Genomic DNA, 15,712 nt, shown 5'->3' with positions numbered 1-15,712 from the left:
AGGCATAAAATTACCAAAATCTCTCCGAGGTCTAAGTTTTTTTTCGTATGCAAAAAAGTTGTCTAGGAGTGTTTTAAATAATTCAAACGAGTTCGTGTTATATAAAAAATCCTTTAGCGAAGGTTAAAAAGAAGTTACTTTGATAGCTGCCTAAGGGGACAAATATTATTCGTATGCAAAAGCTTGTTTAGGCGTGTTTCGAATAATTAAATTTGAATAATTCTCACGAGATCGTTTTATATAAGAAAAACAATTTATTAGTGAAGGTTAAAACTAATTACTTTGGGAGGGACAGAAATTGTTTTTTAACATGATTTAAATCTAAATAAATGTATATTAATATTAAACTAAAGAGGTTATTTTTTATATAGATAGATATATTAATGTCCTTTTTAATCTTTAGTATCAACTCCACAATGAAAAATGTATTTTAGGTTAAATTAAAAAATAGCGTATCAGACATAATTATATTTTTTTTTAAACTCTTAATACGAATAGAATAAGGTTGTGTTATAAAAAAACCATGTCTGGGCCTGTATTCTAAAAAAAATGGCCCTGAGATTTTGGGTATAAAAGCTCGAGCATGGGCATAGTGTAGCGAACTAATAAGCCTTACACGCGAAAACCAAACCAAACTCAACTTCAGTAATAACAGAGTTTTATTGAGATCATTAAAATTTAAACTAACAGTCCATTTTTCATACTGCGCGTTATAAAATCGAGATTAATTTACAATCAAAGAACTATCCGTTAACTGCTCAAGCAACTCTGCCCTTCGCCGTTTTACACCGTTTGTTATATACAAGTTATAAAAAAGTTACAAAAAGATAGTATCTAGTTTTTTAGAGTTCGTGACGTCAAGTTGCGACATCCTCCCCCCGATGGACACAGTTCATCATTGTGAAACTTCTAAATGGTGCAACATCTGTATAGCTCGTCGTAAAATTGTCCCTCCAGGAAGTTTGATTGCCACCGCTCGGATCAAGCCATCGCGTCCGGGGAAAAGTTGCTGTATCCGGCCCATACGCCAGCTTTGTTTCGGTAGTTTTGGCTCAGCAAGAAGGACCACATCCCCTTCTTTGAATTCGCGAACTCCATGTACTGGTTTACTAGCATGTGCGGTCTTCAATTCCAGCAGGTAGCTTTTACTCCATCGATTCCAAAACTGGTCCAGCAGCATTTGTCTGTAGCGTAGCCTTTTAGTCAGCTGGTTTCGTCCGACTGATGATGGTACTTGCGAGAAATCTTGACTCGGGATACTTGTTAGGCGTCTTCCGATAAGAAAATGGGAAGGAGACAAAGGAGAGGGTTCGCCTATGTCTGTAAAGTTGTATGTGAGGGGCCTGGAATTAATGATGGCTTCAATCTCGATCAAAGTGGTGTTCAGCTCCTCATACGTCAAATAACTACGCCCCAGTGTTTTCTTCAGACAATCTTTCACCGATCTTACGAGCCTCTCCCAAAATCCACCCCACCATGCTGCTCGCTCCACGATATGTTTCCAGTGGATGTTTCTTTGGCCCAGGAAGTCCTGGAACTGATCTTCCGTGATTTTGTTGTAGAGATCCTTTAAGTCCTTCTCAGCTCTTTTGAAGGTCCGAGCGTTGTCTGAATAAACCGTAGATACGAGTCCTCTTCGAGAAATGAATCGGCGAAAAGACAACATGAACTTTTCGGTGCTTAAGTCAGTCACTGCTTCCAGGTGTATTGCTCGAGTCACTCCACAAGTAAAGAGCGCGATGTATGCTTTGTTCTCTCCTTCCTCGCCTCTTATAAACAATGGTCCGGCAAAATCGACGCCGGTGGTAGCAAACGGAGGAGACTCTGTTATTCGATCAGCTGGTAAAGGAGCTGGTACTTGGGCTCCTGGCTTGGTTCGGAATCTTCTGCATCTCCCGCAATGATGGACGATTTTCTTTACAAGCTGTCGTCCTTTTGGAATCCAGAATTCGTCTCGTAACTGGACAAGGGTGCTATCGAGCCCACCGTGCTTGACCATCTCATGCGAATTCCTTGCTATTAACTCTGTTAAGTAATGATCGGCTGGTAACAGGTACGGGTGCTTGAGCCCATAACTTATGGTGGCTAACTGAAGACGTCCCCCAACTCTTATGACTTTATCCTCAAGGAACGGTTGAAACTGAAGTAACTTCGAGGTCTTGGATAATGGTTTCTTCTCAGATAAGCTTTGGTACTCTTCTGCATATGCTTGGCGCTGGATCTCACATATCCAATAGTGTTTGGCGCTTAGGAGCTCTGTAGCGGACAAAGGACCTCTCTGTCTTGAAGATTCGTTGGTCTTTAGATTTTGAATGAAACGTTGAATCCAAGCGGTAATTCTGTAGATTCGATTTATTCGACTGTATCTTTTGACATCCAAGAGGGGTTCAGGATTCAAATTGCAGAAGAACGTAACGATCTTCCTTCGTTCGTCCAGCATGATTTCTTCGTCAGGACATGTAGCTGCTTTCGAGGAACTGGGCCATAAATCTTTCTGTTCCGTCAGCCATGGTGGTCCCTTCCACCAAAGGGAGTTTTCTGCTAAGTTCCGGATATGACAACCTCTTGATGCAATATCGGCTGGATTAAGCTTGCCGGCTACATGTGACCATCGACTTGGCTCGGTATGTTGCTGGATAGATGCGACTCGATTGGCGACGAACGGTTTCCATTGCTTGGATAGACCTCGAATCCAATGCAAAACTATTTCCGAATCTGTCCAACAACTATAGCTGGATACAGTGCCTTCGAAGACTTGCATCGTGTGGTTTAGAAGTCGGGCTCCTATAACAGCTGCCATGAGTTCTAATCTTGGAATGGTAAGGGCCTTTATGGGTGCAACTCTAGTTTTCGAAGAGACCAATGATACTCCAATGTCTCCATCTTCAGTCTCGTGGCGTAAATACAGGACAGCTCCATAAGCTAATTCGCTAGCGTCGCAGAAAAGATGGAATTCTTGATATACGACCTTGGCGTTGAAACCAGCGTAATACCATCACGGTACTTTAACCCTGTCGACCAATCTCAGCTCCATGATCCAATCATCCCATGTCTCTTGCACCTCCTCTGGTAATTTATCGTCCCATCCGACTCCCTTCACCCATAACGTTTGGAAAAGGCATTTTACTCTGATCAAGAATGGTGATAGCAGACCAATAGGGTCGAAAACTCTCGCCGCTGCTTTCAGGACACCTCGCTTTGTATCTTCTTTGTCTTTCAGTAGGTCGAGCAATGAGGATATGTCGAATGTAAGTAGGTCTTCTTCATGATCCCAGGACATGCCAAGGACTTTGAGCAGGTTAGAGCTTGACACCTTGCCGAGTTGTTTTACTGGTGTACTATCTTCAGTCCATAAATCGGCTAATTCTCGGCAGTTGGTCACCCATTTCCTCAGATTCATGCCAGCGTGACTGAATATCTCTCTTGAAACGCGATATACTTCCTTGGCTTCGTCAACGGTCTCCCCCCCCCGTGACTAAATCGTCGACGTAGAGTCGTTTCGCCAACATGTCGCTGATTTCAGGATACTGGTGTTCATACTTTTTGAAATGACATCGTAGAGTGGCTGCTAATAGGAACGGACTGGAGGCGACCCCAAATAGAACCCTTGTCATTCGTAAGTGGATGATTTCCAACGGCTCATCTGGCTTTGGCATAGTCTTTATCCATAGGAAACGGACATAATCTCTGTCAATAGGGTCGAGATATATCTGGAGGAAGGCTTTCTCGACATCACTCATCAGGGCGACTCGGTACTGTCTAAACTGGATCAGAATGGTTAGTAAGTCTGGAACCAGGCTGGGCCCAACATGCCGGCAAGAGTTGAGCGAAGGGAAACCCTTCTCATGTGCCGAGGCGTCGTGTACTATTCTCAATTTCGTGGTAGACTTGTCATCTCGGATGACAGGGAAATGAGGCAAGTAGTGTAGCCCTTCCTTTTGGTTTATGTTTTGCTCAGGAACGTATTCTGCGAAGCCTTGGTCCAACATCTCAGATACAGCGTCTTGATATCTCATATAGAGGACAGGATCTTGTTTTAGCTTCTTGACTAAGCCTTCTAGCCTCCTTTTGGATAGGGCCATATTGCTGCCAATTTTGTCTTGACTGTTCTTCCATGGTAGTCGAACTGTATATCTTCCGGCGCCGAAGGCGAGAGTCTTCTCGTGGTTAACCAATACTTCGTCTTCAGACTTCGATGATACTGATTCCTCTGTTATTCCAAGAGACTCAATCTCCCAAAAGGCTTTTAATGACGCTGCTATCTCGGTCTCTTGAACGCTGACTTTCATGACTTGGATAGAATTAACAGATGACGACATACTTTGTGCCCCATGAACCGACCAGCCAAAGATGCTTTTCACCGCTACCAAAGATCCGTCCATGCGCTTATTCTCTCCGGTATTTAATGCCCAGAAGTAGTCGACTCCGATCAATACCAGGACCTCTTGCGGAACTGGTATCCCATTGACCTCGGTAATATCGCTCAGGGGTAGATTACTGTCTTCCATATACCTCCGAATTCCTTTCCCAGGTACCGGGACCATCGCTCCGCTAATGACCGGTACTTCTAAGGCTTCAATATCCGCAAACGCCTCAGGATTCGTAGTACTCCTCAATGTCAGTTTTACTCTTTTTCTGGTAACTCGTTCAGGTTTCTCTTTCCCGAATGGGAAAACATCGACAACTTCCTCCTTTACGTCTGGAAGGTTTAGACGGCGTCGCAAATTCCCTTGAATGAACGTTCCTTCGCTGGCTCCATCGAACAGGCATCTGACCGGTACTCTGGAGTTTTCACCCTCTGCGTATGCGACCACTGTCTGAAGTAGTAGTCGTTGGGATAAGTCTCTCTCACATTGTGGCATAATGGTACTCATCGCCATGGTTCGTTTCTCTGGTTGCGAGCTGTCTTCCGACTCTGAACTGATACTTTTAGGCTCAGATTGATCTTCGAATTGTTTACGGCAAATTGACTCGTGGTGTTTCCTTTGACAATGTCCACATCTGACTCCTGATGGACAGCGACGTGCCATGTGACCTTGGGCAAGACAAACGAAACATCGATTTTGGCTCTTGATGAGTTCCGTCTTCTGGTCTATCGATAATGCTCGACATTCTCTCGTAGGATGTTGTAAATCACCACAGTACATGCAGGACTTGCTCATTGCTGTTTTGAGTACTGCTGTTGTAGAAGGCTTGTTCCGAAGATTACGGTAATGTTTGGAATGGCTGGATTCGTTCTTGGCATTGTTGCTAGTCCATCGGCTATTGAATGCTGCATATTTCTCGTCCTCGTCTTTACGAAGAGCTGTGGCTCGTTCCCTGCTTTCCACTTCCCGCTTAAGATACTCCAGCAAGGTTTGCCCGCTCTGCTCTTCATCGTCATACCGCCTATTGTACTCTAGCAGAATCTCATGCGGCAAAACTTGCGTTAAGATAGGATAGAGAAAGGTGCCATACGTTTTTACGGACGTTCCCAAAGCCTCTAGACTCTTCACTTGAATTTCGCAGGTGTCATAAAGATGTCTTAACGATGTTACATCCGACGCTCTTTTAACCGGCTGAAGATGTAAAAGCTTCACCATGTGTGTGTTAATTGCATCCGATCTTTTGCCAAAACGGTCGCTCAACTTCTCTATCACGGCTTCGTAATTTTCTTCTGATAAAGTATATCCTCCTATTGCTGATAACGCTGGGCCCTCAAGGAAGGATTTAAGATAGGTGAATTTATCCACCGCCGCTAACGTAGGATTCTCGTGAATTGAAGCCTCGAATTGACCCCAGAAATTCTGCCACTCGGCTAGATCTCCATTGTACTTTGGAATGGTTAATCTTGGTAGTTTTACGGTTGCTGACCTGTTGCTATTTCTCTCTTGGGCGCGAGTCTCGTGCAGGATGACTTCTGATGGTCTTTCTACCACTGAAGCTGTTATGGCCTTTGTTGCTCGTGCCGTCCAAACAATGATCTTCTCGGCATAGTCCTCCGCTGAATCCACCTCGGCTTCGATGTCTGTCTCGTCCATCATCGACTGTATTTGTGTATTTAGCTGGTTAAGACTGATGTTCTTGCCTTTTAATTGCTCCAGTAATTCTCCCAAGGTTTCTCGGTCCGGATTCTCATCTAGTAGACACATCTCGATCTTATTCAATAGTACTGTCGTTCGCTGGCGAATAACTTTTCTTGATTTTTTAATGGTCTCCATAGGTAGGTTACGCATGTAAGATCCTCAAGTATAATAGTTCTTCCGATGAATTCCTCAGATTCAGCGGCTCATGAACTCTCGTATTACTAGTCCACTAATTTCTCGTTCTCAAAGTTCTCGTTCCCGGGTTTCGGCACCAAAATGTAGCGAACTAATAAGCCTTACACGCGAAAACCAAACCAAACTCAACTTCAGTAATAACAGAGTTTTATTGAGATCATTAAAATTTAAACTAACAGTCCATTTTTCATACTGCGCGTTATAAAATCGAGATTAATTTACAATCAAAGAACTCTATCCGTTAACTGCTCAAGCAACTCTGCCCTTCGCCGTTTTACACCGTTTGTTATATACAAGTTATAAAAAAGTTACAAAAAGATAGTATCTAGTTTTTTAGAGTTCGTGACGTCAAGTTGCGACACATAGGGTTTTCACAATCAATCCAGCCATGAGTAGCAAATATCTTCAAGAATCACAGTCTATGTTTGACTCTCCACCGTCTTCTCCTGGGGATCGAGCCGGAACCAGCAGCGGTAAGCGCACCATAAATCAATTTTTGAAGCCCGACCCTGTCGAGGTGTTAATCGACTCGGACGACGAGACGTTCGTCCAAGACGTACTACAAAAACACGTCGTTGGCATTCACGGAATTGAAGGGTCGTACCGGCTGAGGAGCGACGGCCAGTATTTCGAGACAAAAGTCCCCCCGCGAAAAGGGGACTATTTTGTAGACATAAGTGTCTACAAATTTAAAGATATAAAGGACTCCCAAGCCGACAAGCTTTGGGAGTGCAGCCACAAGCGGCTGAAGCGAGTCGTTGACGGGAAAGATAAGGACACGGTCAAACTCCTCAACGCCTTCCACCGGTTGGTGGAGGACATAAAGGGTGACGCTCAGGCCACGCAGCAGCCGCCAAGCAAAGTAAGTATCTTATTAACAATAAATTTACAAACCAAAATTTTGTTCCATTTTTTTTTATTTCTGATAGAGATTCAAAAAATGAGTTCGAGCAGCGGCAGCAGCGGGAGTGACTCGGAGGGTAGTGAGGGAGAAGAACACGCACAGGTAAACCGGTACTACACAATTGAGCGGCAGATTGACAAAACGAGTCGCAAGTGGCATTGTAAACAAATCGATTTGCGTATAGCTTTTAAAAATTTGAATGACATTCCAACGCAAGATTTTTTTCGAATTTTTCGAAAAATTCTCGACGAAGTTATACGTAAATTAGTAACTGAGAATCCCGGGTATAATCGGGTTCGATTTGTTTTAAGCTCTCCCGGATTGACGACCCCCGTTAATATTAAATTTATAAAAATTGACAAATTCACCAGTAAGCGAATTATGCGCACCATCTATAGAGTGACGCAATCTAGTCGGGACTTTGTCTTTAATGGCGAAGATTTTCAGTTTGATATAATTTTTCTAAACCTCGATGCAAATATAGGGACTTATTATAAATCCATAAAAAATAGAACTTTGGTTAATTTGGATTATTTCGTTAAACAAAATAACCAATTTATTTTTATGGAGAATAATGATAATCTCTGTTTTGCTCGGAGTTTAGTTCTGGGTAAAGAGATGGCCGATCGCAATTTTTATCAACAAAATAAGCAAGGTCCGCCCTTTAACCAGGACAATTTTAACAAACTGAGACGCAATAGCACTCTTCAAGGTAATATTGCAAAAATCTTGCACAGAAAAGCGGGAGTCCCCGAGGGCTACGTTACTCTAGAAGATATTCAAAAATTTCAAAATTATTTAGCTCCCCATTATCGGATTGTGATAGTTGATGCTGCGAATAATTTTACCATATTTTTCAAAGGACCCCAAGCTCCTAAATTTATCTATCTCCTTAAAATTGGCGACCATATCCACCCTGCAAAAACTTGGCACGGCATGATGGGCGGTTGTGTCTCTTGCGATTTATGCTTGAAATCTTTTTACAAATACGAATTGTTAAAAGAGCATAAATGCCCCGAGGATACAAAGCCCTATATATGTTTTCGGTGCCAAGGTGAAGCTTTTCATTTAACCAACGAGGATGTTTTAAAACGTTGCGACGAATGCCACCGCTACTTTTTCCCGGGCCCCTGCTACGAAACTCATTTACTTAATGGCACCTGCGCGAGCCAAAAACGATGTTTAGAATGTGGGCGACTTATGGGTGACGATCACGACTGCAATCCCGAATGCTCTCAGTGTAAAATAGTTCATCCGCCAGGTGAACATTTTGTTATGCCTTTGGAAACCAAAATGAAAGCCTCGCGGTTTATTTATTACGACATTGAGACTATTCTTAGAAATAATATCCACGTCCCCATTTTATTAGTTTGCGATGTAGAGACTGAAGCTGGCTTTGAAACCAAAATTTTTTACGGCGCCAATTGCGTCGAGCAATTTTTAAATTATTTATTTAGCGTCGAGCAGGTAGTTTTGACTGGACAGAAACGTAAGACGTACCAAACGCGCTTTACTAACACTCAAGTCGTAGCTCATTACGCGAAAGCTTTTGATAACTTCTTAATTCTTAACGCTTTAGTTCATAGACACGTCACCCCTGCTGTTATTTTTGACGGCAGTAAAATTTTAATGATTCATCTTGAGGGACCTCAAATTAGATTCCTCGATAGCTTTAATTACATTAGTCAACCTCTGCGTAATTTCACCAGCATGTTTAGCCTCGGCGATGTGGCGAAAGGATTCTTTCCATTTGATTTTCATACCGAAGAAAATCTTAATTACATTGGCGTCATCCCTGAAGCTTCGTACTTTAACGTAGCTCAAATGAAAGCCAATGATTATCGAGATTTTCAAACTTGGTACGCGTCAATGGAAGGATCTATTTACAACATCAAAGACGAGCTTATTAAATATTGCATTCAAGACGTCAAAGTCCTAAGACAAGGCGTCGAAGCTTTTAGAAAAATTTACGTAGATCTAACAAAATTAGACCCTTTTTGCTTAAAAAATATTACTTTGGCGGGTGCTTTAACCACTATTTATCTTAACAATTACTATAAACCTTACAGCATGGGTATTGTTCCTTCTAACGGCTATAACGCAAAATTTAATCACAGTCAGATTAGTTTAAAATATCTCGCTTGGGTGGAGAAAACGGAAAATATAAAATTGCGAACGGCTTTAAGCTATGGGGGTGAATATCGGGTGGGGCGCTATTTAGTCGATGGCTATAGTAAAACTCCGCCCAAAATCTACGATTTCCACGGTTGCTACTGTCACGGTTGTCCATGCCAAAACCTCAATGCCTACAATACCCAACTCAAAGCCAGCAACAGATTTCTGTACGAGCGGACTCTAGATAGAGAGTTGTTTATTAAAGAGAAGATGGTCGGGTATGAATATACCTCGATTTTTGAGTGTCAATTTGCTAAGCTTTTAAAAGAAAACGCCGAAGCAAAGGCTTTCTGCAAAAGTTTAACTTTTCGACCTCAAATATCAGCCCGTAGCGCTCTCTATGGGGGACGAACGGAAAATTTTGTTCTTAACTGCCACGTGCAAGGTGAGGAGAAAATTTTCTACAAGGATATTATTTCTTTTTTACCCGAAAGTTTGTCACGATTGTCCGTACCCTAGCGGCCACCCCATAATCTATAGCAGAGATTTTGACAAATCGCCAGGGTGGTATTTTGGCGTTATGAGTTGTCGTCTGCTGGCCCCTCAAGATCTCCACATCCCCTTAATTCCCTTTCGCAGCGGTGGTAAATTAGCTTACGCCCTCTGTCGCACGTGTCTAGAATTGCGAGCGGAAATCTGCGAACACACTGTCAATGAACGGGCTTTCGAATCAGTCTGGCCAACGGTTGAAGTCTATGCCGCTATGGAGCATGGATATAAACTCCTCGATATATTCAAGGTTTACCATTATCCAAAAACGGAATATTTCTTCGCCCAGTACATGACTGATTTTATCGCTTTGAAAGTGAAGAATTCCGGATTTCCAGCTCACGCGCAAACGCCTCTGCAAAAAGAGGCGTATATCGCTGATATAAACACGAATGAAAAGCTTTCTCTGACAGTTGCGGATATTCAATCAAATCCTTCCCTGCGTAATATCGCTAAAATTAAATTAAATTCTCTTTGGGGTCGCATGGCGTTAAATACGGGAAAGATTCGCAGCATCTTTATCAACAATTATTACGAATTGATACGATACGCGAGCGATTACACTCTGGAATTAGTCGACTTACGGCCAGTTACGGAGTCGATCGCTCTCTTATCGTACAAAGCCAAAAGCGATTACGTTTCGGACTACAAACTGGGGTCTGCCATTGTGGGGAGCTTCGTTTCTTGCTACGGGCGACTCGAATTGAACAAGATGTTGCTTCAATTAGACCGCGCAGCTTTGTATTGTGACACCGACTCGATAATCTACCGCCATCTACCGGGAAAGTTTGACATTTCAACTGGCAATCATATTGGTTGCTGGGCGGACGAACTCGGCGGTGATTATATAACTTCCTTTTGTAGTACCGGTGCCAAAAGTTACTCGTTTCGCACTACCAAAGGAAAAGAAGTCAAGAAATTTAAAGGGTTGACGTTAAATCGAGAAAATCTTGAAAAACTTGACTTTGAAACCTTTGAAAGTGTAGCGATGAATCCGGAAAAGGAAGTTACAGTCAATGTCCCTTTTAATTTTAAACGGGATAAATTCAAGCTGCAGCTAGAAGCCGTTAAAATCACCAAAAGATTTCGCCAAACCTCGAATAAGAGATTGTTAAACGCCGATTTGACAACCAGTCGACCCTACGGTTTCAAAGAGGCAACACCCGCTTCAACATCTCTTTCGCATGAATTACGAGGCTAGGCGAAGACATACTTTTGAGGGCTTGTGGGAATCTTGCGTTCCTATCGAAGCCCTGGCCAAAGACGGTTTCTATCTTGCAGATGTAGAAACACAGACGACGCGCTGCGCCTTTTGCGGCATCGCCCTGTACCAGTGGCGTTGCACGGACCATCCATCGAGGGAACATCGGAAGCACAGCCCATCGTGTCCGATGGTTTCCAAAAAGCCGTGCAACAACAAACCACTGCGTCAGGGGTTTCCCGACTTCCCGACCAGCGAGGGCGAGGATGTTTGCGAGCCTCTAATCCAAACATGCCCAGCCACCAACAAAGAGCGGTCGGGAAACGAAAAAGTGCGCGTGCGCATAAATCCGTCGTGTTTTCTTCTGTAGTGCGTGTGTACCAACTACCCTCCGAGTCTCGCGTGAACTTTGACCTCATCAACGACCAACGCTTTTGCCAACGGATTACGAACTTCGAAAAAAATTTTTTAAAAACAATTAATTAATAGGGATTTTTTTTTGGGTAAAAGGTTTTGTGTATATTGTTTTTTTTAATGCTGTTTAAATATGTAAGGGTTTTTTGGGGTTTTTGGGTTTATAGTGTTTTAATTTTTTTGATTATTAACGTTCTTTTTTTAAATATATATCTATGTTTTTTAATATAAATAACATGTCAACAATAATAAAATGCTTAGTATTTAAAATGAATCCAACCGAGTCAGTCTCGCATTCTTTAAAGTTCCAAACACCCGCCCAGTTTCTAATCGTCGGGCCAACGCAAGCGGGGAAGAGTTTTCTTTTAAGTAACTTATTGCAAAATCATCAGCTTATGTTTGACCCACCGCATAAAAAGGTTATTTATTGCTACGCCGCCTGGCAGCCAAACTACGAAAAATTGAAACAATTGATTCCGGGAATTCAATTTATTCAAGGCTTGCCAACGGCCGATCCGGATTTTTGAGAAACTCATCGCGATTCTTACTTGATACTAGACGATTTAGCTAGTCAATTATTTAAGCAAACTCATATTGCCGATTTAGTGTGCGTGACGTCGCATCATTTAGGGTATACAGTCATTATTATTACTCAACAACTGTTTCCCAAGGGTAGCCAATCGCGGATAATTTCTCAAAACTCTTCCTATTTTATAATAATGAAAAATCCTCGAGATGTCGCCTCTATTAGGTATCTAGCCCAACAAATAAGTCCAGATAACCCGAAGCGTATTACGGACGCGTACAGACTAGCCACTAAAGAACCCTATAGCTATTTGTTAATTGATTTAAAACAAGAAACTCCGGAAAATTTACGATTAAGGTCGCGAGTTCTACCTCACGAATCACCTATGTATGTCTATGTCGATTAAATTTAATTGTCATTTGAATAATGGCCCCACGCGTTAAACGTCGATCAGCAAAACGCTCCCGACTCGTCGTAGCGCGTCCCTCAGCCAAGTTTGCCAAATTTGTCCCTTATTTACAGAGTTTGCGTCAAACTAGCTGTAAACAACGGCGAACCCTCTTAAACAATAGTAACGCGCCTCAATTAAAGAGCATTCAGACAATTTGTAAGAATTTAAAGGGCGGGGGTATTTATTTGAGTAAAGACCGCAAGAAAAAGCTAGCAAAGTACAAGAAAATTATTAGACAACTCGGATCAAGTACCTTGTCGCAGAAAAGCAAAAAAAAGCTGTTGTTGCAGCAATCAGGTGGTTTTCTTACGACGTTGCTTGCAGCAATTTTGCCTTCAATTGTCCAAGCCATAGCTGCTAAACTATGAAACAAATGGTGCTTGTACCGGCTAGCGCAGTAACTTCAACAGCTGCCCAAGAACACTCGGCTTTGGACCGAGAGATTGATGATATTTTAAAATCGCCATTGAATGCCTACGATAAATTATATAAATATTTAGACGCTTTTAAGAAATATTTAAGTATCGAGAAACAAATTCCTTTACCTAAATTTGAGGTCGTAACACAGGCAATGCCAAATGTCCCCACGCCGCCATTACTGGTCACCCCTAAAATGCCGCCGCGAAAAAAACAATTGTCATGGCCGACTTATGCCCCGTCATCACCGACAACAAGCACGTCGGGCAGTTCTTTTACTACGCCTAAACGAACCGAGCCTCGGCAAAAGGTTTTTAAAAGCGAAACGGCTGTTGGGACACCAACACAAGAAGATTTTTACCAGCAATATGGGCCGACCTATGTTGGAGATATGGTGAAACGGCAAGCCGAAGTTCTGGCAAATCGTTTGCAAAAGACATTTTTTACGCCAAAAAGAGAGCTAGAAGAAGGGGCTGTCGGTTATGCAAATCCCGACAGTTTTCAAGAAGAAATTGTCGATGAACAAGAGAATTTAGCGGAGGAAAACGGGGACAATTTAACGGACTTGGAAAACCTGTTCGAGACGGCCTCCGCTAAACAGAAGAACAAGAAAAAAAAGAAAAAACCTCGGAAAAAGAAAGACGAACTTCAAAATCTCGGTCCAGTAGTTCCATCTAACGAACGAAGACCTCGACACCATAAATGGCGTGATATTGATTAATAAAATGTAATATTAAGACAAATAAAAAATTGTTTTATTGCGAACAATATCTGTGTACATGTTTTTTTAAATGTAAAGATAAATATAATAAGGCGACATAGTCGTTAAGTTTAAGATTCTGGTCATAGATGGCGTCTAATATCGTCTTTCTAGCCACGCCCTGACATCGGAGTGCTAGGTACAGACTACAATGCAAACCGCACAGTTGAAAAAATGGATGTTGAATTTGTTGTTTATTGTAAACAACTCGTTTTCCGTATCGTTTTAAATTAACTTTATAGTATCGCGGCGACTTTCCGTAAGTGCAAAACATTTCTACCGTGTCATTGTTAGAAAAACACGCTATCCAATGTTCTCCAGCCTCTCCAGCTGCTTCATTATTGAATATAAAGCAAAATTTGGGCCTTTTTGGACGTACTGGGAGTCTGTCTACTGGGAAGCATCCTAAATAGTGGGGTCGCGTTCTTTTGTCGCAAGTTAAGAGAGCGTTTATTTGCGAAGTGTTCATAATTTATTCTTGACAAGACCCGTCTCGCGTAACGAGACTTTTTGTAGTTCAGCGCCGTAGAAAACACCCAAAATTTGCTCCCCCTTTAAATCCGCTACGCGATAGACGGGTGGTGACCTGGGTATGACGTCAACAACGCGAAATATTTCGTCAGTAAACGTGCCTCCCGAGCTGGTTTTTCTAAATACTCTACTAGCTATAGAGAGACGCACGTAGTCGCCAACTTTAAGCCTCGGTGCGTATCGATTAATTCCGTTTGATTTCCCGTACAGTTTATTCCAAATGATTGATTCGTTATCTATATTAACATGAGCCGGTGCAATTCCAGTAGTTGAATGAACCCGTTCATTATAGGCTTGAGTAATTAAAGGTAAATATTTAACGTAATTTTTATTCCCCGTGGCCGTAATAACCCGGGCAATTTGTTCCTTAATTGTTCTAATAAAGCGTTCCGCTAGACTGGCCTTATGCTGACTCCGGGCAAAATGTATTTGCACATTGTTTCGTTTCAAGAAGGAAGCAAAGTTGCGCGAACTAAATTCACCCCCGTAGTCGGTGTATATTTTTAAAGGGATTCTCTCTCGAAATATTTTTTTAAAAGCTTCGATAACCTCGCCAGATGTTTTGTTTCTAAGAGGTACTGTCCATCCGTGGCGGCTTAAAACGTCAATGACGCACAAAACCTAGCGAACATTTTTATTAAAACGTTTTAATTTCGGTAGATCCAACAAATCAGCTTGAAAAACGTCATCGATAGTCGAGGCGTACACCTGGTTGGTTTTGAATCGGAAACGTCGAAATCGGTGTCTCGTGTAGGCGGGTTGTTTCTCGAGAAAGGCGACTAATTTGGCTTTTGGCACGTCCGGTAAGGCCTTTTGTAATCTCGCTAGCGACCCATAGGCGGCCGGATTAGCCACGTCGTAATAAATTTTTCTAATTTTAGCGTCCATGTCTTAACAAGTATAAAAAACGACTAAATGGTTTCCCAATAAACAACTTTATTTAAAACACGCAAAGGTATTTTATAAAAACAATATCAGTTAAACAAATACGCTATATCAGTACATTTATCTTAATAGCCATAAATTAAGGCATTTTTTAAATCGGCAAAACTGTTGACAAAATAAGCGTAAATATCTTCTTGATCCTCGATCCATCCATGGTCGGTCTCAAATTGATGCAAAATTTTCTCACGATCCAGTTGAGGCAACGCTTCGTGCAAATTACGCTCGACTCGATCGCTGAAATTTGTGTCAAATTCCGAGCAGCTTTGAGAGTGGCATATTTGTTTTCGACACTCGACGTTGGCGCACGTGGAAGTGACGTCAAACAAAGTGGTAGTGAGCTCGTTTAAAATTAATTCGCGCATACGACAGACAGCTATCCCTTTAGCCTTGAGAGCTTCGTCAATCAACGGCTTTAAATCGATCAATGTCTGCCATCCTGTTTTGTTCAGGCTAAATCCTTCGCTGGTGCTAAAGTTGAGGAAATAACGACTGCCGCTGCCTCGTTCATAGTATCGAAGATCGATTAGACGTTCATCTTTCGAGTTGACGAAGCATTCCAGCTTGATGCGCTCCTTGACGGGCAACCAAATATGATAGCGAGGTATTTTTCCGTCAAAAAAGGACGTAAGTTCATTTTGA

General features: G+C 42.1%; 2 protein-coding genes across 2 annotated transcripts; both read right to left on the bottom strand.

Annotated features, from left to right (window-relative positions):
• Positions 1-895: 895 nt before the first annotated feature.
• LOC149704612 (uncharacterized) lies at positions 896-3,400 on the bottom strand. The gene is made up of 2 exons (XM_089865720.1): positions 3,011-3,400; positions 896-2,968 (listed from the first exon to the last, which is right to left on the bottom strand). Exons 1-2 carry the CDS (start codon positions 3,398-3,400, stop codon positions 896-898), a joined length of 2,463 nt encoding a protein of 820 aa, XP_089721846.1.
• Positions 3,401-3,452: 52 nt separating this feature from the next.
• On the bottom strand, positions 3,453-6,131 carry LOC149704611 (uncharacterized). Its single transcript, XM_089865719.1, has one exon. The coding sequence runs from the start codon at positions 6,129-6,131 to the stop codon at positions 3,453-3,455; it is 2,679 nt and encodes an 892-aa protein (XP_089721845.1).
• Between the last annotated feature and the right edge of the window lie 9,581 nt (positions 6,132-15,712).

The sequence above is a fragment of the Phalangium opilio genome, unplaced genomic scaffold, assembly GCF_054372755.1.
Source record: "Phalangium opilio isolate 3A_F unplaced genomic scaffold, DU_Popi_V2 ptg000015l_1, whole genome shotgun sequence".
Lineage (NCBI taxonomy): Eukaryota > Metazoa > Arthropoda > Arachnida > Opiliones > Phalangiidae > Phalangium > Phalangium opilio.
The sequence above is the reverse complement of the archived record's forward strand: the minus strand, read 5'-3'. Positions and strand labels throughout refer to the sequence as shown.